This window comes from Corvus moneduloides, chromosome 20 (genome assembly GCF_009650955.1).
Source record: "Corvus moneduloides isolate bCorMon1 chromosome 20, bCorMon1.pri, whole genome shotgun sequence".
NCBI lineage: Eukaryota > Metazoa > Chordata > Aves > Passeriformes > Corvidae > Corvus > Corvus moneduloides.
Window position 1 is genome coordinate 10947677 of NC_045495.1, and position 26513 is coordinate 10974189.

General features: G+C 54.4%; 1 protein-coding gene and 1 long non-coding RNA gene across 5 annotated transcripts in view; one reads left to right on the top strand and one right to left on the bottom strand.

Moving 5' to 3' along the window:
* Positions 1–370: 370 nt before the first annotated feature.
* The window catches only part of HIP1 (huntingtin interacting protein 1), a 44136-nt gene continuing 17993 nt past the window's right edge, over positions 371–26513 (top strand). The window contains exon 1 of one of the 4 annotated variants that reach the window (XM_032129819.1): positions 371–517. In XM_032129819.1, coding sequence (XP_031985710.1) covers positions 401–517 — 117 coding nt within the window. In that variant the 5' untranslated portion in view covers positions 371–400. Of the gene's footprint in view, positions 518–9088; positions 9776–22006; positions 22088–26513 lie in introns of those variants that run through there. The other 3 variants (XM_032129820.1, XM_032129818.1, XM_032129821.1) reach the window with 3 other exon arrangements.
* Positions 16641–23286, bottom strand: LOC116453878. The gene is made up of 2 exons (XR_004243955.1): positions 22472–23286; positions 16641–17847 (listed from the first exon to the last, which is right to left on the bottom strand). It is a non-coding gene; the product is annotated as an uncharacterized LOC116453878 (long non-coding RNA).

Consider the following 26513-nt stretch of genomic DNA (forward strand, 5'->3'; position numbering starts at 1 on the left):
CCGGCAGGGGGCGCCGCGCCCCGCACCCGTGAGGGGCAGGGCGGGGCACCGCAGTGTGAGCGGCAGGGCCGTGGGCCAATTACAGCAGGGAACGGCGCGAAGGCGCGGCCACAGCGCTTGGGGACTCTTGGGGGGCGGGAGCCAGTGTTGAGTGACGTTCAGCCGAACCAATGCGCTTGGCAGCTGCCGCACAGGGGCTGGGCCTCCCGGCCGCTCCTCCCCAGTGGCATTGCCGGGAGCCAATGAGAGCGAGAAGCCGGGAAGGTGGGCGGAGCTGCGGGGTAAAGGCGGTGCCCGCGGGGTGTGAGTGGCAGGTGGGCAGGCCAATGGCGCGGGGCCCGTGCGGCGGCGCCGCTGAGCGGGGCGGCGGGGCCGGGGCGGCGGCGGGCCCGGGGCGGCCATGGACCGCGTGAGCAGCACTATGAAGCAGGTGTCCAACCCGCTGCCCAAGGTGCTGAGCCGGCGAGCGGGCGGCGGCGGCCTGGAAGCGGAGCGGGAAAGCTTCGAGCGCGCCCAGGTGCGGGCGGAACAGGGCGGGGCGGGGATGCGAAGGGCGAGGAAGGGAAGGTGCCAGCTGCCGGGGCGGGGCCGGGCTGGGGCGGGGTGCGATGGGAGCGGCCCGACAGGTACCTGGAGTGGGCACGGCGGGGCGGGGCTGTGCCGAGCGGGCGGGCTCAGCCAGGTGAGCCGGGGCGGGGCTGTGCCGGGGGCGGGCACAGCTCGGTTGCCCTGCAGGTTGGGGTTGGCACGAGGGGCGGAGTTGGCTGGGCCGGCCTGGGCGAGGTGGGCTGGCGCCAGCGGGCGGGGCTGCCCCAGGGAGGTGGGGATTGACGGGGCTGGCCCCACCCAGCCAGCGGGTCGCCAGCGGGGACAGGGATGGGGACCCCCGGGCCCCCTGGCTGGGGCTGAGCGCGGCCCTGGAGGAAAGCCCGGGGACATCAGGGTGCAGCGGCACCCGGGGTGCCCCAGCCCAGCTGCTCAGCCTGGCCTCCCCACCAGTGGGGCCAGGGCACACTCACCCGCTGGCCTGGGCTGCCGGGTCTCCAAGCCCAGCCACAGCCGGGCATCTTGCCCAGGACAGTGCCACCCTGTCCTTGGAACCACCCTGGGCACACATTGCCTGTGTCTCCGCTGGCTGGAGGGTACATGGAGGGGCTCTTTGGCCAGTGGAGTCAGTCACCCCACTGGGTTCTGCTCCTGTGTCCCTCAGGGACACCAGGTGTGGACAGGGCAGGGAACAGGGTCTGTCTCTGTGGATGGCTCCTGGAAAGAGGCACCGACATGTTGAAAAGCAGACAGAATTTGCTCCTCAGCAGCATCCAGAATATCTGGATGGAGCCCTTCACTCAGGTGTTATTAGGTGATGGATTGATGTCCTGCACAGAGAGAAGGTGGCAACCAAGCTGGAGGAGCAGCAGGGGTGCTTTGGTGGAAAAAGCTGGTCATTTGAGGAAAGGATGTGCTTGGAGCAGCTGGAGATATGCCTGGACAAGGCATGGGGAGGGTGAAGAGGGAGGGATGGCAGCAGGGAGAGCTGGGGACAGCCTGGCCCCTGCTCCATGTCCAGGGATGGAAAGTACCAGTGAGGCAGAGCTGTCCAGACCTTCTGCGAGAGAGGAAGGGAAACTGAGGCAGAAGCAGGGTAGAAGTAGGTCCAGTGGGAGCAGACTTGGATGAGACCAGAGTGGGAAAAACACATGGGAGATGGCTTAAGGATGGAAATTAACACCAAGGATCAGGTCTGAGGAGATTTTGCAGGAAGAAAACCCACCAGGATGTGAGGTTGGATGCAGGATCATGTGCAGGGCTCTGCTCACCTTCCCGCTCAGGTTACCTCAGACATCAATTATTTATTCATAGTGCTAGAGGTAGGACTGGGACCGGTTTGCTCCTGGAACCTGCCATCTCCTTGTGTCAGTAACAGCCCCATGGGATGCCTGGAGCTCTCACGGGCTCCCCCTGACACTCGTGCTTTTCCGGGAGGGGCTGAGTGGAGAGGGCAGTGGAGCAGCACACACTCCCTCCATCCCTGCAAGCTGGATTTCATCTTCCTCATCTGATTTCCAGACTAATGACACAGCATGGCTCTGCCTGGCTTTTCCTCCTTCTGTGCTTCAGCTCCATGCAATTCCCTTTTTCACTCATTTTTTTATTTCCCCCCTCCTTTTTTTTTTTTTTGCATAATTCTCTCTCTTAGTTTAGAGAACTTGCCAGGCACCCCTTAGGTCTTGGTTATCCAGTTTTTGTCCAACTTCTTCTTTCTGAGGTTTTTTTTAGAGAAACTTTGTGTGTTTGCGGTTTTTTCTTTTTGAAAGTGACTTCTTTTAAGAGACGTTTCATCTGTTAAATGGCTTTAAAATGAAAAGTCTACCTGTGTTTCAGCATGTACAGACTCCTTCCCTCCTCCCCTCCAAATCTCCTTGTCTCAGGGCAGCAGAACATATACCGCAAAGCCTATTTTGGGCTAAAAGAGCCCAAACAGGCAGAAAGTGTGTCCAAATGGGCCTTTGGGGAGCCTGAGGAACACCTGCTTGGGTTGACACCACCCAATTTCTGTGGTCTTAGCTTAGTTTGGAAGAACAAGAGCACCCTACAAAGCTGTGGTGGTGGTGGGACACCCTAGTAGTGGGGAAGTCTGGTGGTGGGATGTTCTCATGGTGGTGGGATGCTCCTGTGGTGGTGGGATACTTCCATGGTGGTGGTAAACTGGTGATGGAATGGTTCCATGGCGGTGGGACGCTTCCACGGTGGTCATTACATTGCACAATGACTCTGCCCTGACAACATCCATCTATTGGCTTGGAGACAAACAGGAATAAATTTCCTGGTAGCCTCTCTTCTGCTCCTACAGTTGTTCAAGTATCTCAATTTTCCTGGGAATGCAAATGTGGGAAACCTGAGGACATGCCCAGGCACGGTGTTCCTTTCATGCTGTCCTTGCTGCCTGCTGGGCACAAGCAGCTCAGGGAGAACAAGACACAGCCAAGGGCTCCTCTTTTCCTTTCCTGACAATGCTGATCGTTTTCATGGGAAGTTGAGCAACAGGGACACCAAATCCTGCAGTTCTGCTGCCGTCGGGATGAGCTGGGTGCAGCCCTGCTGTGGGAGTATGAGTGTTGCAAATGTGCCCCCTTTGCTGGTGTTTCACACGGTGATTCACCACCACTCATCACCTCAACCTCAGCACAAATCTTTGGGCACAGCAAAGGTCACCAAGCGAGGAGAAAAAAAGTGAAAATTCTGCCGTATTTTAAGACAAATGTTTGTATTTCATATGGTGTCTGATGTTTGCATCCCCTCCAAGTTCTCCTGGTTGGATTGAGGGGCATGTCCTGGTGCTGGAGCTCTGTAGGGAAGGTCTTCTTTGTTTAGGTTGGTGCTTGGGATCTTCCCTCCTTCTTCCTCCTTCCACACTGTAGGTGTCCACAGCAGACATCCTTGTGCCATGATGGAGCCAAGGAGGTAAATTTCTTCTGTGCTTGGCTGGTTGGCAAAGACTGGATATTCATCAACTGGATGAGCCAAAGCACTGAGGGTGAAAACAGAGTTGGAAGGACACAGGACTTCGGCGGGGCAGGGATGATGCTCCAAGGGTGATGTCCCAGGCTCTCCTGCTCCTTCACTCATGTTTTGGACTGCTGTGGGATATTTCCCTTCATTCCCAGCAGGGATATGGCCAGCAGGGCATCAGTGCGGGTGCAGCTGCAGACTCCCAGAGGTGGTGCGTGACATTCCCAAGCAAAGCAGCATCTGACTCCTGGAAGGCTGGAGGAGATCTCCTTCCTGACACAGCTCAGCTCTTCCTGCACCAACACTTTCCTTCTTTTTGTAAACCCATCACTGGAGAGGGGCAAAAATGCTCGGACATCAAAATTGAGGGAAGTGCCCTTGAAGTTGCAGCAGGATGTGCCCTGAGCTTCAGTCCTTGTCCCTGCCCTGTGGGTTTTGGTGGAAGGGAAGTGGCATGTTGTGGTGGCATGTCATCTCCTGGGCTGCACAGTCACCAAATAACTCTCTTGTGTCTCCCATCCTGAGCACTGCTCCAGTGCCCAGCTGTGCTCCACCATGAGCCATCATGTCCCACACCACTGCAGGCTGCCTTGTCCTGAGCTGGTGCTGTGTCCCAGGGATGAGGACATGAGGTGGAGACAGTGTCTGGGGCTGTGGAGGAGCTACAGAAATTCCATATTTGTTCCCCAGAGCTCATGGCTGCTGCGGCTTTATGCCAGCAGATGTGGCTGCATGCCCAGCATGGTCCCTGTGGCATAGGGACAATTCCAAGGGTGATCCATCCTGACAAGGGTGAGGGTTGAGAGGAGACACTTCTTTGAAATTCCTGCAGAAAACCTAAAAAACTTGCATTTTAGGTTCTTTGGCGGCAGTTTTTTTCTGGGAAAGTCATGGAGTGGCAAAGGGAAACAGGGACCACTTGGGCTGCCCACAGCCGCCACTACCTCTGGCGCATTTACACGCTGGGTTCTTAGCACTGTGTGCAGCAATAAAAGCAATTTATGACTCAGAAATGACCCTGGAAAGACGTGTTTGCAGCAGAAGGTGATTGCTGACCTGGCTGCATCTCCACTACTGCCATCAGAGTCCCCAGGGTAGTGTTGGGGATGTCAGACCCTCCTGCTAAGGGTTTCCCAGTGAGAAAGTGTGGCATTTTCATGTCAGGAGATGCAGAACTCTGAATGCAGCTGATGCCACATCTCTTCAGGAAGGTTTTAAGGTCCTGAGTATCCACGAGCCATCCCTCAGGGGCTGCAAAGCTGTTTTGCTTCCTGCCTTGCTGCTGGAGGAGCCTTCTCCAAAACCAGGTGCAGAGAGATGGTGCAAAAGGAGAAAAAGTATCAGGTGCAAATTAAATGGATTTTTTTTTCTCCCCCAGTATCAGTTAATAAATCCTTTTGATGTGTGAACCAAACTTTTTCACAGTCAAATGCAGGTTAAAAGCAGCTTTGTGCCCATCCAGTCCCTGCCATGGGCTATGCCACCTCTGAGCACCATCACAGCCCCATTAATGCAAATAATCCTTTTCTCCCATCATTTTTATAATTGTGAATCTGTATCTCCCAGACACAGCAGCCCAGCTGGTTTCAGACCAGACCCAGCTTGGTCCGACTCACAGTTGCAGAGGAAATACCATTTTACTACTGAAAAAAACAATTTTTGTGGTTCAGATGCTGCAGCCACCAGCAGCTTTGCCAAGAACTTCAGTTCTTACACAGGAAATGAGGCTCCTTTCAAAGCACCAGAGTGGGGCTATATATATACAGCCTCTCCAAAAAGATATTTAAAGAAACATATTGACACTATCAAGAACAGGAAAAAATAGCTCCTGGCTGTGGGGAGCGAGGGCTCAAGGCAGCTGAGCCCATCCTGGGGGAGTAGGTGATAGAGGGGATTAATTCATGGCCCTTTCATCTCCAGGAAAAGGAACTCCTGGGTTTTGTGCTGTGTGAAACCCCCATGCTTTCGGTCTCCTGGCTTTTACTGGGAACTAGAGGTGCTGGGGATTGAATACAGCTTTAGCAGTGAAGTAATGAGTCATCTCCTCTCTTTTCAGCGAGTCCCTCTTAGAAACTTATTTCCATCCCCAGGGAAAGAAAATAGTTTGTCTTGTAGCAGATATGGGGCTGCTTTTCTCATCAGTGCACGCAGGGATGGAGGGGTTTAGGAGGTTTTTTTAGATATAGAAGTATCTATTTTAGATGCAGAAATATCTGAGTTTTTTAATGTGGGGATGGACTCCAGAAGCAGCTGAGCCTCAGGAGGATGAATGGATTTAGTGCTGAAAGTACTGCCACCAAGTCCAGGAGCTTCTGCAGCTGGGAAAACATGATGGTTTTGGACCACCAAGTGACAAGGGGGGAACCTTGCCCTGAATTACACCAGAGGCCAAGTGGGAAGACAGGGATGCTGGGGGATGTTGCTGCCCCAAAAACCCCTTTGCCTCTCGCTCAGCATGTACTTTCCCACCAAGGATGTCCTGAGGGGTGCAGGGGGGCTCTTATCCAGTTAACTCCATCCATCTGCAGAGCTGAGGAGAAACAGCCAGGAAGGCAGGGTTTTTACTCAATTTCCTATCAGAGGACTCTGGACTGAGTGTGGTCCCCTCTGCTGCCACTGGCCATGACCCGAGTCCAGGGAAAACAGTGGGGAAGGGCATATAGGATGTGGGCACCTGTCATGAGGAGGGGGTGACTCATCCCAGCCTTGCTCTCCCAGAAGAAAAAACTTCTGGACAGGGGCTGGAGCTGCAGAAGGGCCAATTTTGGCTGGAAGACTGAGAATCCAAGGATGGGGAGAAGGTGCCCATTGCAGCCCATTGCATCATCCCATATATGTGACATGGGGCCAGGATAAGCATCGCCTGCTCCAGCACCGTCCAGCACATGACACTGCAGCACAAACCCCAGCACCTGGATTCTGTCCCCACCCTCATCCCATCGCCTGCTGCTGGCTCTGCACCCTCTGAACCTGGGACAGAGCGTCAGCAGCTGGGGGTCATGCAGCAGCATGAGGGCTGGAGGAAGGGCTGGATCCTGGCCCTCATCCCTGCCACCAGCTTGGCTGATTTATTTTGCACAGTCACCAAATAAAACTTCCTGGGGACAGCCTGTTCCCCGGGTGACAGCAGCAACAGGCAGTACAGCCGGTGTTTTAGCCCGGATGTGTGAGTCCAGCCCACGGCTGGACTAATTATACACTGTGTGCTGTTCTGGGCTAATCACAGGGCAGGGTAAATGATCCCAGTCCACAGGAGAAAAGTGAATTATTTTATCAAATGCATACACAGACATTGAATAGTTTATTATGGACTCACCGAGGGGGTTGGGTCAGAAGGCACCTTTAAAGCTCACCTTGTTCCACCTCCTGCCATGGGCAGGGACACCTTCACTAGACCAGGCTGCTCCAAGCCCTGTCCAGCCTGGCCTTGGACACTTCCAGGAATAGAAGTGGAGCTGTTGGAGCAAGTCCAGAGGAGGCCGCAAAGATGTGCTGGGGCCTGGAGCCCCTCTGCTCTGGAGACAGGCTGAGATACCTGAGGGTGTTCATGTGGAGAAGAGAAGGCTCTGGGGAGACCTTAGAGCTCCTCCAGTGCCTAAAGGGTCTCCAGGAGAGCTGGAGAGGGACTTGGAACAAGGGGCTGGAGTGACAGGACAAGGGGGAATGGCTTCAGATCAACAGAGAGTGGATAGATAATGAGATGCTGGGAAGAATTTTTGGCTGTAAGGGTGGGGAGGCCCTGGCATAGGTCGCCCAGAGAAGCTGTGGCTGCCCCGTCCCTAGAAGCGGCCAAGGCCAGGTTGCATGGGGCTTGGAGCAGCCCGGTCTTCCTCTAGTGGAAGGTGTCCCTGCCCATGGCAGGGGGTAGAACTGGGTGATCTTTAAGGTCCCTTCCAACCCAAAGCAGTCCGGTATTTGTGCTATGTGAGTTCAAGCTTTCCTTGTGCTCTTTAGGAGTCCCAGTGGGCCATGACTGCTGAGGTCTCCCCACTGATGCCATCCCCTGTCTTCTGGGCTCTCAGAAGGAGAAGGGACAATTCCTGGGTGTCCCTGAGGTTCTGGCACAAGCACCTTGCAACACAATTTGCACTTACAAAACCCTGAATTCTTGTTCACTTCCATGTGAACACAAAGACTGGAAAAAACTATTTTCCAACTAGTATCTGCTAATTCAAATAAAACGCGATGCCACAGGCTCTCTCGAGAACGCTGAGCTGCTCACATCCATCTTTTATTCCAATAAAAGAGACAAATGGGAACAATAAGCAGCAAGTCTCCAACCTGGCCCTGGCGAGAGAAGCCACTTCTCCCAAAGGATCCCTCCTCTGATGGAAATTTCCTCTTTCCTGCATGGTGAGCACTTGGCACAACAGGACCAAACACCCACTGGGGAAGGGCACAGGCTGATGATGTTAAACTGGGATTTATTGTCATCACATAAAGCTACCAGTCAGACTAGACAAAAATAGCATCTAAAATTATGGAAGTCTTGGAATAAAGTAGCCACAGCTCAGCAGGGTTTTATTAGTTTGCTTCACTGCCAGGCAACAAAGGGTTTTCTTCACGTATGGCACATTTGGGCAACCCCAGTTCCCCTTGAACCTGAGTTTCATGGCCAAACCATCAAACCAGCCTGACAACCTCCCTATGAGCTGAGTAAAGCTAGAGCCAACTCTGGAGCTGCCCAATTCCTCAGTCCACACTGTTGCCAGCCACTGGACTGGTACTTTCTGCATTGGTGGCAAAAAAGGCACCTTCTTGTTGGAGCACCGAACTGGCACAACCAAGGGACAGGAAGGGATCAGTGAGTGAGTGCTGAGCACTGTGGAGCACACAGACTCCAGGACAAACCTGATAGATATACCCAGCCCAGCCCGTGGTGGGGACTGACACCCTGTGTTGGCCTGAAGATGTTGTTGGAAGCCGTGACCAGGGTCTGATTCTGCAGCAGCTACAGAGCTGAGCCCATCCTCATCGCACAGCACCAGCCACAACCACAACCAACCCTCAGGACATGCTTTCCATTGGTGTGAGGCTTGGTAAGCTGGAGAAGTGTCCCACCAAGGAAGGGACTGAGATTCCTCAGTTACAAAAGGCAGCTCCATATGCTGAGAGACTCTTAAAACATTGGGGTTAGGCTGGAGGACCTTTAAAGATCATCTAGTCCCAATCCCCTGCCATGGGCAGGGACATCTTTCTCCAGGGTCAGGCACCTGAGCACAGGAGGGCTCTGTTGAACTGTTGAAAAGAGCAACTGGCATCTTTTGCACGAGCCAGATGTGACCCTCAGATCCCCAACCTGACTGTGGTGAAGTCACAGTTCATCCAGGTCTAAATGCAACCTCTGCATCCCATCTCTAAATGAAATAAATGCAACCTCTGGATCCCACTGAATAAAGCATGGATCAGCAGTCTGGCATCTCCATGGGTTTGGCAGCAGGTCACGCTGGTGCCCTCACCTTGTTGATCCATGGGCATCACAGGATCATTTGGATTGGGAGACACCTCCAAGGTCATCGAGTCCAGCCTGTGACTGATTCCCACCTTGTCACCCAGCCCAGAGCTCTGAGTGCTATGTCCAGTCATTCCTTGGACACCTCCAGGGATGGGGACTCCACCACCTCTCTGGGAAGCCCCTTCCAATGCTGAACAATGCTTTCCATGAAGGAATTCTTTCTGGTGTCCAACCTGAACCTCACCTGGTTCAGCTTGAGTCAATGCCCTCTTGTCCCATCTGTTGTCCTTCTCCTGAACCATGGTTACCAAGTGTGCCAACTTCAGGTTGCTCCATATGGACCACCCAGTCCAGCTCTACAACCCTTGGAACTGCTCAGGAGAAAAGTCGCACAGCACCAGTTAGTGGTGTGAGGATATCTTCTGAGGTCTTAAGGGAATGCTGAAGTGGTGGCAGAGGAAGACTTCAACTTTCGGGGTGTTGAAGAAGTCAGTGTAGGCTGGGAATGGCTCCCCAGAAGAGATGCTGCTTCTACACTAAGTCAGCGAAACCACTGAAGAACTCATCTCTCCTGGTGGCTCCGTTCCCAGTCAGTGACCTGGTGGTGTTTTTCCAGCCAGGAATGTTTTGTGCACTTCACAAACGGGAATGAAATGTTCCGACAGTCTGCAAGGTTTGGCTGCTTCTGCAGAGGTAAATACTTGTCTGGAGAGGGCAAAGGTGGGTATTCCTGAATTTGCTGAAGTTTATGGTCACCTGGAACTTGCACAGTCCATCCTGTCCTGCTGGGATTCATGGAACAGGTGTCAGGTGAGGCTGTAAACCCTTTCAGCAGCCTGGGGAAAGGGGAGCTGCAGTTTGGTGGAGCTTCTTCCACCCTGTGGTCCCGGGGGACACTCCATGCCCTGTCCCTGATCACCATGGTACCTGTGACCCTCCCCAAGCACAGGGAACCCAGAGTTGTGTTGGGGTGATGGATGGGGCCAGTCCTGGACCTTCTCCTCACACAGGAGGGATGGGAGGTGGTGGGGTGCCTTGGGATACGGCACAGACAACATTTTGGTGGGTGGGATCCAGCCTGGAATTTTTGTTGTGCCCCACAACTCTCCTTCCTTGGGGGCACCTCAAAAGGTGGGTTGAGCAAGACCCTCTCCCGACTTCACCCATGTCCTCAACAGGAGGGTAAACTACTCCCTTGTTTGTCTTCCTGGCTCTTGCAGTCCCACTCCAGCTCTTTTTATAGCTCGGGAAGAAGTGCCTTGAGTTTCTGAGTCGTCTGGGAGGCCAAGCACACAGGGAGGAGTCACAGCTAGAAATAGGGCTGCTCTCTGCTCCTGCATTCCAGATTTTTTATTTTTTTAGCTGAAATGTCCAAATTTGAAGAGTCCCATTGCTGCAGGCACAGAGCTGGGAACCATCCACATTTTTTCCATTCACATTGGGTCTTCTTTCTCCTTTGCCTTATTTCCAGTGCCCTCACACCAACCTCTGAGCCTCCTCGAGATGATTTCCCCAGGGAATGGGGTCTGTCAGCCCTTCGTGTGTTTTCTGTAACCCCCAGATTTCACCCCTCAACATGGCTGGTTTGCCAGGAGAACTCCCTGAGGAATTAGTAATGTCTGGGGGGGGTGGAGGAGCGATCAGGTACTTGCCAAAGCTTCTGAGTGGTGGGCAAAAAGCTCAGACTAAATATCCAGGAATTTCTGCCTACGGGGAGGGAAGAAAAGCTTTGGCAGCAGCACGGACAAGAATAAACCAGAGCAAAGGAAAGAGGAGAAATTGTTGGACAAAACCTGTGGTTTCCAGCCCGTTATTATATGGGATTTTGGCTATGGTGCTATGCTAGGGCAGGGGCATGTGGACAGAGCTGCAGAGCATCCACAGCATCCTGGGGTCAGCTCCTCTCTCCTATAGGAGCAGGGCATAATTAACTGTGTCACTTCAAGACTTTTCCATTAATCCCTTAATATTTGGATACTATTGTAGTATGCAGCTAGGGTACTAGCTATGTAGTAGCTATGTAGGGGCATACCCTAGCTGCAATCTCCCCTCTGAGAGTTCTTTTAGCACAGAACCACTTTGGGTCCCTGCTGTCCTTTGTCTGTCAGCCTCCAGGGTGCCGTGTGTGTGCACCAGCATCTCTGTGAGCTGGGAAAGGGACATGCCAGGGAAAAATAAATCTGGGATCAAATCTGAACCAATCTTTCTTCTAATCAGCTGTCACATGGAAATGACAATTAGACAGTGTTCCTGTTAGATCGTTAATAATTTTAACCCTTTTTCCTCCCTTTCTGCCGCATTCACTAACTCTGTGAGCAGTTGCAATCCAACTTCTCTTCCCCATCAGCAGGGAAAAGAGATTTTTCATATTGTGGGAATGCTAAGAACTATGGATTCCTGTCAGAGGGCTGAAGTCTGTCAGGCCCTTTCTTTGGATAATAAGCAAATTTTGAGAACCCAGTCCCAGCACCTCCAAGGGATTCTTTCTTTCCAGCTGCAGCAGGAAGTGCTGTAATTTCTGCCTGGGGAAACAGCAAGCATCTCATGAACAGGGGGTGTAGCCATGGTGAGGTCTTCTGCTTCTTCTTCCCATGGGTATTTCCACCTTTCCCAGCCCTGGAGGGTAAGGATGGTGCTCAGCTCCTTACACAGCAATCCCCGGCTGGTCCCACAGCCTGGGTTTTTCAGGACCTGGAGTTTTGCTTCTTCTCTGCAGGTGTTCCTGGTCCTGTGTTTGGGTTCAATATGCTCTTCCAGAAGGAAGCAGCATTTGGAAATTCCCACCGATTGTCCCCACATGGATTTGTTTCTCTGCCTCACCAGGGTACAGCAGAGGGCCTGGCCATGGTGGTTGGGCTGTGTCAGGGCTCTCTGGGTTGTTTCTGATAATATCATACAGCAGATTTCTAGCACATTTTTATTTATTTATTAAAAAAAAAAAAAAAGAAAAAAGTCCTGACTCCCTGAACATCATCGGAACACTGAGGATTTTCTCTGCAGAAGTGCTGGGTGCAGCTCCCACGGTCCCCGGGCTGGTGCCTGGCTTAGCCATCCATCATCTTCTCCGAAGCCACTCTGATTCCCGTGGCTTTTGTGTCCCAGGAGCCTTGTCCCTGTGTCACTCCACCCAACCCTGTCACCTCCCAGCACAACATGTCCCCAGCAGGAGGATGTGCTGGGGGCGGGGCAGTGGCGTGGGGGGTGTGAAGACCAGGGTGCCCTGTGCTGGGCTGGGCCCCCTGGCAGTGGCTGACGGCTGCTGAATTGCTGGAAAAGAAGGAAATTGGGTGCGTTTAGTGTCTCTCAGAGCTGTCCCGTGTGCCCTCTGCCAGCGTCGATGGTATTGTGTGTGCTCCACGCGTTGTGATTTGCATTTGAGAGCAGAGATTTCCCTCCCACATTAAACCCCCTGTTTTCCTGGAACAACATGGAAATCCCGGGGCTGCCCTTCCCTCTGTTCTGATGAACTCTAGCAGGGGCATCCCTGGGGTGCAGAGCCCTTCAGGCGCCCCTCTTCGTGCCTTCATTCTGCTGTGGAAGATGTATCATCCTGCTCGTAGGGCCAGAGGAAGCAGGGAACAGAGTGGCAGGCACAGCCCTCCACGCCCAACCCATTCCACTGTGGAATTACACGTGGGGGATGCCCTCCATGCCATGGGCAACCAGTGGCTCCCAACACCAGGGGCATCCCCTGCTGCCAGAGAGGCTCTCGATGGAGCTGCATCCTATAGTCTGTGCTTATTCCAAGTGCTTCCCATCCGTTTTCCCAATGCTTCCGGGAGGCATGGGCGTGTCTTCCACACCCAGAGCTGGGTTTCGTGCCCTTAGTGCCCCTCCATCCTCGGTGCTGGGGCAGGACAGTGCAACCTTTCTCCTTGGGCTGCATGAGCCCAAAAGTATGCTGGCAACACTCCAGCCAGGGGTGTTTATTTCCACACAAGGAAAATGAGGAAAACCAAATATTTATATCTCAGGAAGGGATTTTGCAGCCTTTTGCATGGAATCGTGGCTGCTATTCCCTCCTCGATCAGCTCAGACAGGCGGCAATAACACATGAAACACAGTTTCCTTTATGTGCTGGGTTTTTTTCCACCTCGGGCTCCACCCTGGTCGCAGCGGAGATCCCTGCTCCAGCCCTGGCGCCTGCCCAGGCCCTTCCCACACCCAAGGAGCAGGCAGCGTGCTAGGTGCTCTCAGCCAGGCTGAGAGACCAGGCTGTTGCAAGACCCATCACCTGTGGCAGGAGCAGCCACAGGCATTAGATGCAGGAGCAGGGACTGTTAAAAGAGCACAAGGAAAGCTTGAACTCGCATGGCAGAGAATCCTGGAATGGTTTGGATTGAAAGGAACCTTAAAGACTCCACCCCTTGCCACGGGCAGAGACAGCTTCCACTATCCCAGGTTGCTTTAGGCTCTACCTCACCTGGCATTGGCCACTTCCAGGGATGGGGCAGCCACAGCTTCCCTGGGCACCCTGTGCCAGGGCCTCACCACCCTCACAGCCAAGAATTTGTTCCCAATATCCCATCTAACCCTGCCGTCTGGCAGTGGGAAGCCATTCCGCCTTGTCCTGTCACTCCAGGCCCTTGTCCAAAGTCGTTCTCTAGTTCTCTTGGAGCCCCTTTAGGCATTGGAGGGGCTCTAAGGTCTCCCCAGAGCCTTCTCCAGGTGAACACCCCAAGGTGTCCCAGCCTGGCTCCAGAGCAGAGGGGCTCCAGCCCTTGGGGTTCACCTACGGGGTTTCATCCTGGCACTGGTGCATATGAGGGGATGCCAGGCGGGGAATTTACCATGTCATTTTTAGCTGTCATTTGGACACCTATTTGCTCCAGCATTTTTCCCTTGGACTGAACTGGGCACCTCCATCCTGCTGGGTCTGCTGGGAGAGAAACCAGCCCTTGGCCCCTCTGCAAACCTGCAGCTCTCTAAAGCCCATGGCTCCATAGCCCTTCTGGGAAGCAGCTGTTTGGGACACAGGGAGGTGGACGGGGTCTCGGTAGCTGGGGTGGGGGGAAGAGAGTTGGGAAGTGGCCTCTGGGGCCAAAGCAAGCAGCCAAACCTGTGGGAGCCCTGGGAGGAGGCAGCTTTGCTGCGAGCCGGCATCGCCCACTCTGCTCCGACCTCTCCCTGCAACCACACGGCACTTAAATACGAACAAGCTCAGGGCTGGAAACTGTCCCCATGCTGGAAGTATGTTGCATATTTCCTATAAATACTTCGGCTGCTGCCTGTTAGCCAGAGGCAGGCGCAGCATCCACATCCCCCTACAGCCCCAGCACTGCTGAGGGGGCTGCAGGCAGGGGCTGGCCTCATGGGATGTGGTCTGGTGCAGGGAAAACACGTGCTGTGGCATTTCCCAACCTATTGCATCCAGTGGTTTCACTTCAGGCGAGTTTGTTCCCCCTTTGCTATCTGGTTGCAACAAAACCGTTCACATTTAAGACTTGTGCTGAGGTGTGTGTGCCTGTACTGTACCCCTGCTCCCCTGTCCGGGTTCACATGGATATAAAGCTCAGGAGAAGGCTTGGGAAGGTCCTGGGAGGTGGTTATGGGCTGGACACTGAGCTGAGCGTCACATGTGGCAGTGGTGTTGCCAGGCTCTGCTGTCTCAATTCAAGGGACAAACAAAAGCAGATAATTAAAGTGATTCCTCTGAGGGTGCAACTGAAGGATCACCTAAGGCAAATGTTTGGAGATTCACAAGCCTCACGATGCTTTGGGAGAGGGAGGAAGGCACCTGAGAGCATATGCTGAATGTGTTTTGGCACTGTGCTTCACATGAAGCTTCAACTCCCCATTTATGAAGTCTCCAGGGCAGAACTTGGCAACTTTAAAAGGAAATGAGTGGGAGATGTGTTTTATGGTTTCAAACTGAAAGAGAGTAGGTTTGGATTGGGTGTTAGGGAGGAATTCTACCCTGCAAGGGTGGTTGTCCAGAGCAGCTGTGGCTGCCCCATCCCTGGAAGTGTCCAAGGCCAGGTTGGACAGGGCTTGGAGCAACCTGGGATAGTGAAAGGTGTCCCTGCCCATGGCAGGGGGTGGACTCAGATGAGCTTTAAGGTCCCTTCCAACCCAAATCCCTCTGGGATTCTATGATGTATCAACCATCTTCTGAGTCACTGGTGACACTGATCCAGATATGGAAGGGGCTGCAAGTAGAGAAGGGAGGACAAAGTTGGGGGCTGTTGATGGGGGGGTCAGTGGACTCATGGCTGGGGGTAAACGTCCCCATGGATGGGGACAGCTGCTGGGGGCACTGACCCCTGTAAACTTCGGGGCTTGCACTTGGGTGACATTGGAGCTCTGCTTCCTGTGAGCCCAGGGAGCAGCAAGGGTCAGACATGGCAAGATGAACCAGTTCCCAGTACAGTTGTCTCCTTTGCTGACCCTGTTTCCTTCTTCTGGGCGTTGTCTCATCTCGGTGGTGTCAATGTGAGGCAAGAAGGAAGCGACGCCACAACAGAGCATTGTGTGTGTGCAAAGGAAGAGCCAGCCTGGGGTTCCCAGGAGGGTTCCCAGATAACCTGCATGTAAGGATGAGGCCACAGGGGACCCAGGAGACATCTGCAATGATGAGCAAGTTGTCACATAGAGGTTAAGTGTGCAGGTTTACATCCCACTGCCATGATTCATCTGTGCCAGCCCCTCACCTCCCTCATGGTCCAGCGTTTCTTTCCCATGTCTAACCTGACCCCACCCTTGTTCAGTTTAACATCATTGTCCTGTGTTGGGGCCCTAGAGGTGGAGGCAGCCCCAGGGGGGTCTCAGAAGACACTTGGCTTTTTGGGCTGTCAGCATATATGGCTGGATCATGTCCCATTTGTCACCCACCAGAATCCCCCAGTCCTCCTCCACAGGGTCATCTCCATCCATCCATCCATCCATCCATCCATCCATCCATCCATCCCTCCATCCCTCCGTCCATCCATCCATCCGTCCATCCATCTGTCCATCCCTCCATCCATCCCTCCCTCCATCCATCCATCCATCCATCCATCCATCCCTCCATCCACCATCTATGAAATCAGTGATGGTGGAATACACTGAATCACTATGGAGTCAGTGGATCCAGGATATGGAGGGGCTGCAAGCGGAAAAGAGAGGACAAAGTTGGGAGCCATTGGTGGGTAAATGGCCCCATGATGAAGAGAGATGCTGAGAGTGTCTGGGGTCACCGCAGACCTCCCTAGTCTCTGCTGGCACTAGGGATTGCCATGGCCCAGGTCCATGATCTTGCCCTTAGCCTGACTGAACCTCATGAGGCTCACATGGACCCACTGCTCCAGCCTGTCTAGCACCTTGTAGATGTCCTCCCTTCCCTCCAGCCCATCAATGGCACCACTCAGCTCAGTCTCACCCTTTCTATGGGTTCCCAACCCTCCACACCAGGTAGGAAACAGGAGTTTCATCTGCCCCTGGTTTGGATGGGAGGATCTACCTGTCTCCTTGAAACATTGGCAGGAGTTGGAAGCAGCGAGGGGGGACGATGCTGCTTATCCCACCTCTCTCTTTCCCTCTTGCATTTTTAATCCCACTGGCATTGTATTGCTGCTCTCTGAGCTCCTGCTCACCTTGGAGCAGCCCCACTGAGCCGTGTTTCACAGGGCCGTGTGGTTGTTGTAACACCAACAGGGATGGATTGAACAAGGAGCTAAAAATACCAAATGATCGATAATGGCACCATGAACCCAGATTTTGCTTTTTATTTTTTTAAAGAAAATCTCTATATTGACAACACAACCAAGTGGCTTCCTGTAAAGGCAGGAGGGATAATGGAGCTCGGCTCCCTGCCCGCACACGGGGCTGGCAGCGACCCGCAGCCCTCTGTCCACGAGGATCCTGTGGTCTGCCCTGGGAGCCCTTCATGGATCTCCTGCCCGGGGTGATGTGGAAGGGCTGCTCTCCTCCCTGCTTTCCATGCTGGTCCAGTCATGGTGAGCGGCTGGGAGAGCTTGGTGCTGAAATAGCCCCCGGTCTGCCCACTCCTGCCTGCTCCTGCACGCTCTGTGCCGGCACAGCCCTGGGCACAGCCGCCAGCCCTGGCCCCATGCCTGCTTCAGCCTGATCTGCTTTTTCCTCTCGCTTTCACATGTCCAGGAAACTGCAGCATTACAAGGATTTGAAAATGGCCTTGAGCTTTTTAAGCACTGCTCCCAAGCGGATATTTTTCCTAAATCAAGATTTGCAAGATTTGGGCATTAGCCAGCCAGGGGGATTTCCAGAAGTGTTGGAGCAGCCAAACACCCTTTAAATCTGCCTCCATGCAGTGCAGGGTTGAGGCTGGAAGTGGCTGGTTCATGAGGACAGTGACCATTTGGAGACATTTTTTACATCACCAGTGTCAGCATGAGGGTTTTCCAGAGCTTGTTCATTGATGGATCTCTTTGGAAAATCACAGTGGGTTGGGATCAGGCCTGAGGGATTTGGCTGTACTGCAGTGTCCGAGTCCAGAGAAACTCATCACACCTCCAGCTCCTGCCAGTGCTGTTCCATCCCTATATCCTGACTAATCCATGATAGGGTGCTGGCAGTGGGGAAGGTGCCTGGTGCAGGTCTTGGCTCTGTTTTGGAAAGACATGGAGCAGTGCAGGAAAGCTGATCCCTGTTAGAATGTTCTAACATCTCATTCAGTGGGGAAAAAAGCCATTGCCACCAATGTGGTGACAGCAAGGCAGGTTTTTCCTCTAAGTCCCACTATCCCAAACACTGCTGTTGCCCAGCATTCACTCCCTGCTCCTAAAATGCAAGCTCCTCACACAGCCAGTGCTGCTCATGCAGCTCCAAGGATGATCCAGACACCAAACTCAGCCTAACCCAGCCTCCTCAGCACATCCCCCAAGGGAGTGCTCCAGGGCTGGAAAGCTGCTGGAAAGAGCTGAAACCTGAAAAACAGACAATAAATTGTTTTGTAAGTGCTTGGTGGTTTTCCCAGTGAACCTGCTGTTCTACCTAGAGCTCTGAAAATCCCAGGATCCTGGAGCTCCCCTATCAGAACAGTGCTTCAGCAGCATTGGGCAGGTGTAAGCTGTGGAGCAGAATTAGTTTATGGTGAGCTGGGGAGCTGGGTTTAAACTGCTCCTACACTGGAGGAGCTGGGAAAAAATACCATTCTCTGAGGAAAATGAATTTAGGAGTCTGAATCTAAGGGGTTGGTTGAGAGCACAGCTCCGACTTGGTTCCTCTCCTTGGGGAAGACTTGGGAAATAACAGAGAGATCAAGAGGGAGCAACAGATATTATTAGTCATCCAGGAGGGAGGCGGCTGCAGGGGAAGAGGGTTTTTAGTAGAGTATTTTTAGACCTGGTAAAATGAACAGAAGGAGAGGAAAAAAGAGGGAAGGAGACCTTTGCGAGGCACATAAATGCTCTCTGGAGCAGCTTGGCCCAGGCTTCCCACTCCTGCCCTGAGCATCAGCTCAGGCGGAGATTTGCTCCAACAGAAATCAGAGATGTAAAAGCAATAAAAGCCAAAGCCTTAGAGAGCATTTCCGAGGAGCCTCTCTGGGCTGCAATGACAAAAGCCCACACTTGCTGAGACATTTTACCCTAATTCCCATCATTTTAATGGGAGGCGATTGCTGAAGTAGAGTTTAAAAGCTGCTTGCAGAGCCTCTGGCGGGTGGGGGAAGATGCTGATTGTCTCTTCTTTTTTCATCCGTCGTGATCCGGACCACACATACCATCCTGGAAGCTGGCAGGAAAGTCACGGAGCTGCAGGAGGATGGAGGGTGCTTCCAGGGTGGAGAAAAGGGACTTGGAGTGAAGCACCCAACGAGATTCAGTACAGCCAGGGGGAGAGGAGGGATCTCCACCTCTCCAGATCAGACCAGAGGATGATGAATGAAGGCCCTTAGGGGACAGGGTGAAGCAAGGAGCTGCCTCCCCCGGGTTGGTTCTCTGGGGAAGCAGCCCTCACTACTCCCTGTGGGAATGGCTCCTTCCTACCCCAGTGGAGGCAGTGCCTGTGATGCCCTGCAGTTGTTCAGCAGCCCCATCAGTGCATCCCTCCTAATTCCCTCCATCCCACCTGGAGAGGCTTGCTAGGGCCTCTGCAAGCACATCCCGAATTGTGGAGATAAGATGCAGCCCTGGAGAGGGTTGCTGGAGCCTGAGATGAAGCGTGTGGTTTTGCACATCTGACTGGGATACTCTGTATATCCCCTGCTCTTCGGGGGAACCCCTGGGAATAATCCAAGAGCAGAGTGGGGCCAAGGAATGCCTCTTCACCCTTGTGTCCTCACAGTGATGCAGTGAACCACAGCAAGGAACTCTCCTGGGAAGAGCATGAAATTCCTTCCACCTCAGTGGATCCCTGAAGTGGTGGGATTTGTCCCCATAGGCTGCACTGGCCTTTCTTCAGCCCTGGAATGGTTGGGTGCTGTCATTCCTGCTCAGTGCTTCCAGCTTTCCTGGCCGCTCTGGAACTGGTGTTTCCCTTTGCTCTGAGGATCCTCCCAAAATTGCTTTTAAGTTAATTTCCAGATTTTCTCCTCGAGCTGCCTTGGCTCTTAGTTTTGCCCCCTGGCTGAAGCTCCCCCCATGCTGTGAAGCCAGGTGGATTTGGAGCTCTCTGCCTTTGCCCCAAGTGCTTCCTGGTGGTGTCCAAACTCTGGGCTTGCTGGAGCAGCTCAGCCATAAGGAATACACAACAGTGGCCTCGGATACTCAGATGTCCCAGCTCTGCAGGAGACCCTGGATAGCAGCTATAACCACCTTCCCCCTGAGCTGAGCATTTTGTTCAGGGGGGAGCTGGTCTGAAAGCTTGGTTTGGAAAAATAAGGTTAATGATGATGAGCTGATTTTAATTTGGGGGATTGAGGAGGGATGCTGGGAGCACAAAGCCTGTGAGTGGGGGGTGGGCAGTCTGGCATGACTGCATGTGGGTTCCAGTGGCACTACAGCATGTCACCACTAACTATGAAAAAATGGATGTATCCTGCTTATTCTTTTAGAGGCTATTTTCCATGCAGGGGCCATTGTAGAGAAAGTCCCATCCATCCTGTGCGTGTGGGAGGAACTGGGTTTAGTCCAGATGCTCTTTGGCTTTGGCTGTGCTCTTTGCATACCTGCCTTAAGGTCTCTTCATGCAAATGAGCCATTAATACTTGATGACCAAGTGCTAATTGCAGCACTGTGGCCTCTGGAAGCTGTGGCTTGGCTTCTTGGTGACTCCAGAGATGGTGCCCTGGAAATTCTGGACTGCACCTCCAGGATATCCTGGGGCAGCAGGCAGCAGCAGTCGTGGCATTGAGTTCAGAGCGATGCTAAACCCAGCTAAGGGGGAATTAATTAATTCCAGGATCCCTTTAAGCTGGGGGGAACACTAGGCTGGTGGGTGGGCTGCACAGCAAGGATCCAAGCTCTTACTTTTCATGTTGAGAACATGGCTGGGAGTCGCACGCTGAGGGGCTTCACTGGGGGGAGGGCACAAAACCTGGCCCCATGATGGCACCTGTGACAGGAGCAGGTACCTGCAACAGGGGCAGGTGCCTGCCCTGATCGCAGAGCATTGACCCGTGCTCATTCCCAGGCTCAGAACAGGATCCAGACTCTGCTCCCGAAGGAATTTGGCTGCTGCTTAAAACCATCTGGTCCAGCAAAACATATTTAGTCCAGCAAAAAACCTGTGAGCTGTGTGCTCTGAGACAAGCAGTGCTGCCAAGCAGTGCTCCGTTCATCTGTCTGTCCATCCCAGGGATCTCATAGGGGCTTTAACAGCTACCTGAGGAAAATGCAGCCTGGTCTTGGCCCTAAAAGCTCCCCCAAGGCTGGGATGAACTGGGTGGTTGCGGAGCTGGGTGTTGGGAGAGTGCAGGGGTGGCAGTGCTCTGTCCCCTCTGGGATGTGGGATCCTGTTATCTCATTAAGAGAGGCCAAGTCACCATCCCGGAGTAAGTGGCTGAGCTGTGACTAGACTGCAGTAATCCCAAGGGATTAGTGTGTTGGCTGGGCTGGCCCTGCAGCAGCACTTAGTTCTTCGGGCTCTGAAGCGTCTCCTCCACCGGCAAGCCAAGGGCCCCGCCAGTGCTTTGGGATTGCTTTTAGGAGATTCACTGAGTAATAGAAGAATTGTTTGGGTTTCTTTTGTGCCTCCAATCAGAAAATGTTCCTTGAGCACAAGGAGGAGCTGGGAAAAACCAAAATCCTCCTGCCTGGATGTTCTCTTGTCCCTCAGCAGGGTGGTTGTGGCAGTCAGCAAGCTGTGCCTGCCTGTGGGGTGGGCTCGGGCCAGGGGCTTGTTACCACACTGGTTTAATTGCTTTTGTTGTTGGAACCAAGACACCAGCAGCCGAGTGGGCTCTGGAATAAGGGAGCCCTGGGCAGGTCCCAGACAGATCCACCGGTGTAGCTTCACCCCCAGGCACAGAGATGGGGCAGGAGGTGGGGCAGGGGATAGAGTAGAGGGGGCTGACAGGGAATGGACATGCGGACACACACAGGGGTAGGGAGTCTGACAGGCAGTAAGAGAGGGGTCTGGCAGTGGAGTAGAGGGTCAGGCGGTGGGGCAGGGGATGGAGCAGGACGGTGCAGGTGGTACGAGGGATGAGGCAGGGGATGGGGCAGGAGGCCAGGGATGGGGCAGCAGATCTGGCAGCGGGGCAGAGGTTCGGGTGGGAGTCGTGTAGGGGATGAAGCAGGGATCTGGATGGAGCTCGGCAGTGGGGCAGGAGATGGAGCGAGGCGGCGGCGCCGAGAGGTGCGGAGCTCCCCACGCACCCACCGTGCAGCCACCCTCCCCCCGGGTACCCTCTGCCACCGCCCCGGGGCGGGCGCGGGGGCGCGGCGGGGGCGGGCGGGCGGTTCTGCGGGACGGGGACGCGCCCCCCGCGCCCGCCCCCCGCGGGCTCCTTTGTGATTCCGGCCGAGCGCCGCGGCCGCGCCCCCGCCCCGGCCGTGCCGCCCCTCGCGGGAGCGCGCCCCGCGCCCGCCCCTCGCGCCCCCGCCCCGCTCCCCTCCCTCCCGCGCCCCCCCGCTCCCCCGCCCCGCTCCGCCGCCTTTGCCCGGCAGAACCTTCCAGCGCCGCCGCCCCGCGGGGCCGCCGCCATGGGCGCCGCCGCCGCGCCGCGCTGAGCCCGCAGCCGGCCGAGCCCCCGCCGCCCCCGCCATGGAGCTGGGCAAGGTGGTAAGTGCGCGGCCACGGCCACCCCCCGGGGACCCTCGCGCCCCTCCCGGGCTCATTCCTGAAATCGAGGTTCGTATCCAGGGAAACTCCTTCCCGGGGAAGTTCGTTCCCCCCCGATAGCGGCGGTTCCCGGAGGAACATCGCGGGGAGCGGGGATGGTTCGTGTGGCGGGGGGACCCGCCAGCATCTGTGGGGGGCTCGTCTCCGTGGTGCTGCGGCCGGGGCGGGTTCGCTCCCACACACCCGTGTGAATCGTGTTCCCCCAGTCTTCGGCTCGGCCGGCTTCAGGCCGTGCCACAAGCACCCGTGTCCCCACGAGCACTCACTCGTGTCCCCATGCATCCGTGTTCCCATGTCCTCAGGAGCACCTGTGTCCCCACATACCTGTATCTCCACGCGCTTGTGTCGCCATGTCCAGTGCTGCTGTCACAGCTCCTCCGGCCCATGGGGACTGCCCCTCACCCAGGTAGAAGGAATGGAAACAAGTTTGGGGCAAGAAGTGGGTTTTTAGGGTCCGTTTCTACAGGGAGCATGGTCACCCCTGCTCTGCTCTCCTGGGAAGAGGGATTTGGCTTTTCCCGGTGCTCCGGCAGGTCCCTCAGATGCAGCATTGAGCCCACATGGTCGTGGCTGCTATTGGCACCATTGCAGGATCCAGACGTCCTGGGGGGATAACAGGGGAGGGATTGCCCCATCCTCCTCCCGGGAGTTGCCGCTCACCCAGAAGCATTGCAAGGAACGATTTCCACCAACACTAGATCCCAGCTTAATTTGGGAATATCCTGCTAGTGCAATGAGCACCGCCGTGTTCCTGCCGGGGTGACGCTTCCCGAGAAGGATGGGTCCTGAATGGCAGCTGATCATAGAAATGCACATCTGGATGTGAGCTCCTTGCATCTGCTCCCCAAATTCTCCATCCTCGCTCCTTTATCTCCTCCTGTTACAAAAAATGCCCAAATATTTGCATCTGCTGGGAAGCAGAAGACTCTGGTCAGCATGACTGGGAATGTTTCAGGAACGTTTGTAGGTGGTGGAAGACCTTGCTGGACCACTGACACTGTCAGACACAGCCACACTCCCTCCCCAGACAGAAGTCACCACTGCTGGAAGAGATTATCCTTGCATAAAATCCCCATTTAGAATTAAAAGCCTGGATATTGGGGCAGCTCATGAGAAAGGCTCTGGCTGCGGCCAAGCCAGCTGGGCACATGGGGCAGGATTGACAGAGTGCCTTGAGCAGTAATTAAGTGAGGAGAGTAATGAGCAGATGTGCATGTTTTAATGGAGGGATGGGGGTCCTGTGGTCCCTCTGCATTTCTGCCTCTCCTCAGATCCAGCCCCCTGTGATGGGCTTTGGTTGTGCTGTGGGGTCGGAAGTGCTGGCCAGCAGCAGCCTGGGCTCTGAGCTTTACAGTGTCAGCTTCCCTAGTGGTCCCTGTGAGGTCTGGATTCTGTAGCCTTGCTTTTTGCCAGCTGTTCTCCCCAAAATTGCTCCTTACTATCCTTTTTTTCCCCTAAGGTTTATCTGTGTATTGGAAAAGTCCACATTCCTTAAACTGGATTTAAAAATTCCATGTCCAAGTAATTAAACTGTGTAAGTTGTTTATGGCTGGAGAAATCCAGTTGCCCAGCACTCCAGTTGCTGGTTCCCTGTGGTGGGCAGTGATGCGTTCACTGTGGTGAGCTCTCGTCCCTGGTGTTGGTGGAGCCAAACCCTCCCTGGGGTCATTCCAGCTCTCCCCTGCTGGCATCAAGTATCTCACTGGAGCCCTTGAGACCCACCACAGATTGGTTGGGTGGTTGTGTTCTTTTCCTTTGCCTCGAAGGTGGAGGAGCAGTTGGATCACACTGTCTCATCCTACCCTGTCTCTCCTGATGGTGCGGAACTCGGGATTTTCGCTGGAGGCTCTGGAAGAGCCAACAGTGGGTCAAGTCCTTGCACACGCAGCTCATGGGTGCATCCCCCTGTGGATCCCAACCTCTGCTACCCTCAGGAGGAGCTGGGAGCTGGTGGAATGGGCTGTCCAGGCACACTCCAAATGGACATCCTACAACTTTATTTTGGTTTTCCTAGTGGGATAACAGCACTACAGCTCTCAAGGCAAAGGCGTGCAAGTAGTCAGGCATCAGCTTCCAGCCTCGCATGTCTCCTCGTGGTTGGAGACCTCTGAACCTCATATCGCCATTCCATTTCCTGGCTCAGGTGTTTTTTTCCCTGGAAACCCCACCTGTGCTGGAAGAGCTCTGTAACACTCCATCGGGCATTGCTGAGTGCCAGAGGGGCTGGTGGTGTCATCAATCTGAAGTCATCATCCTCCTGGCCTCAGGAGAGCAGACCTGGCGGCAGCAATGCCAGGGCAGGGTCTCTGCTAAGAAGAGCATCATGGTGATGCCACTGGATTCCAGCGTGGCTCACAGAGCCTGTTGCCATCTTCTGACTCTCTTTTGAGGTGTTCCGTGTGCAGGCTGTGGGACAAGGTGACCCCAAACACCTACACTGGTATCACTTGGGATTCAGGGCTGTCTCTGGACACCTTGGTCCTGCTCCTGCCTGCATCTGGGCTGCTGGCATCGGCATGTCCTCCTGGAGAGGGACATCTGAAGCCACTACCACTGGGAGTGACCCCGGTGGATGCAGCAAGGTTTTGGGGTCTCTATCACTGGAGTATGTAGTTGGTTTGGGAAAAATGGTTGTTTTTATGGGCCAAGCAGAGGGAAATCTGAGACTTGTGTCATTTTGGGAATTACTCTCATCTGGAGGGAGCAGGAGGTGAGAAGAGCAGCAGCATCTTCCGGGAGATATTCACACAGCCTGGACAAGGACCTTCATCCCCAGAGCAGCTCCAGGATGTAGCTAGCCAAGAGAGGAGCACTTGCTTTCCAGACTCATGGATTCAGCAGCAGATGCAGCCAAATAACCTGGATTAAGTGGTGGGAAGGTATTTTTCATGTCTTCTGACTTTCTGCTCACAGGAAGCCCATGGGACTGAGTGGGAAGACAGGTTGAGCATCCTCCTATCCAATACATAGAAATATATCCCTGGATTTTACATCCTGTGGGGCTGGCCAGCCCTGCCGGCATTGCTTTCCTGCCTTCCTGGCTCCCTTTCCCTCCGGCTGCTGGCAGCTACAAAGCCAGGCTTGTTCCCTACTCCTGCTGCTGCTGTCAGGCCACAGGTGCCCAGCATGGGGGGACTGCAGCCACCCCAGTTGTCCCCAGGAGCTCTCACCAGTCCTCAGCAGAGCACTGTACACCCCAGGTATTACCCAGCTGGCTTTGCTCCAGGATTTTGCTGGACAAAACCATTCCCTGAGCCCCATCGAGGCTGGGATTTGCCACTAGCTGCCGGTGGTGGGTGATGTTTAAAGAGAGATGTGCCCTTGGAAGAGCTTGCCTGCGTCCCATGTCCTGCACACCTCCAGGGCCTGACCTGAGCTTTGCTTTACTGGGGTTTGCATTTTGATTAAGCCCATGGATTTTTTTTCCAGGCTTGTTGTAGTCAAGTCTCCCTGCTCACTCCCTTCTCCAAAGCTCCTGCATCTACAGGGCTTGTGAGCAGTTTTCCGGAGGTATGCTCCATCCCGTCTCTCCATTTATAGAAAGGAATTAAGGAGAAATGAGGGAGCATTACTGAGAGGATTTGCACTGCGACTTACTCAGTTTCTCCAAATAATTTGCAGTAGCTCTGGATTCTTTAATCAACACTCATTTCCTTTTGGAAATGAAAGAAGCGGGAAGGCGTTGTGCTGCTCCTGAGCCAAGCTTGGCTCTGTGCCTCCAAATGGGAAATTTTGGATTCAGGGAGTGAGAGCGTAATCTGGGGTGAACTGGTGGGGAGTGAGGGTGTGTGTGACAGAGGGAAGTGTGTGTCAGGGCTCAGAAAGCCTCTGTCATCCTGACCCTCTCCCTCCATGCAGTTTTGGGCTCCTCTGTCCCTGTCTGGAGCCTGCAGAGACACGCCCAGAGAGGTGACATGAGACCTGATCCATGGATCACTGTCCAGCCTGGCAGAGCCCCATGCCCAGCCCTGCCCCAGGTCCTGCCCCACTGAGCTCAGTCCCACATCCTGGCCCTGTGGCTCTGCCAGGGTGGCCGGATGGCAGTGTCACCCTCACACCTCTCCTTGTGCAATGGGCCCCTCTGGACTCTCGTCCCGCTTCCCGCCTGGCCTGTTGCACAAGAGGAAGCTCCAGGGTTTCCTGTCCCAGCAGTAGGGTGGGGCGTGGGGCTGCCCCATGTCCCCCATGTCCCCTGCCCTGTTCAGAAAACTGGAGCTGGGCCAGCAGTGCTGCCCAGATGTGTCCTGGTGAGTCAGAAGTTGCCCTCATAGGTTGGAAGCTCATAATTAAATTAGAATTCTGTCAACTACAGGTGTGGGATGGTGGTGGGAAGTGGGATCTCTGAGTCAGGGTGAAAGACCCTCTG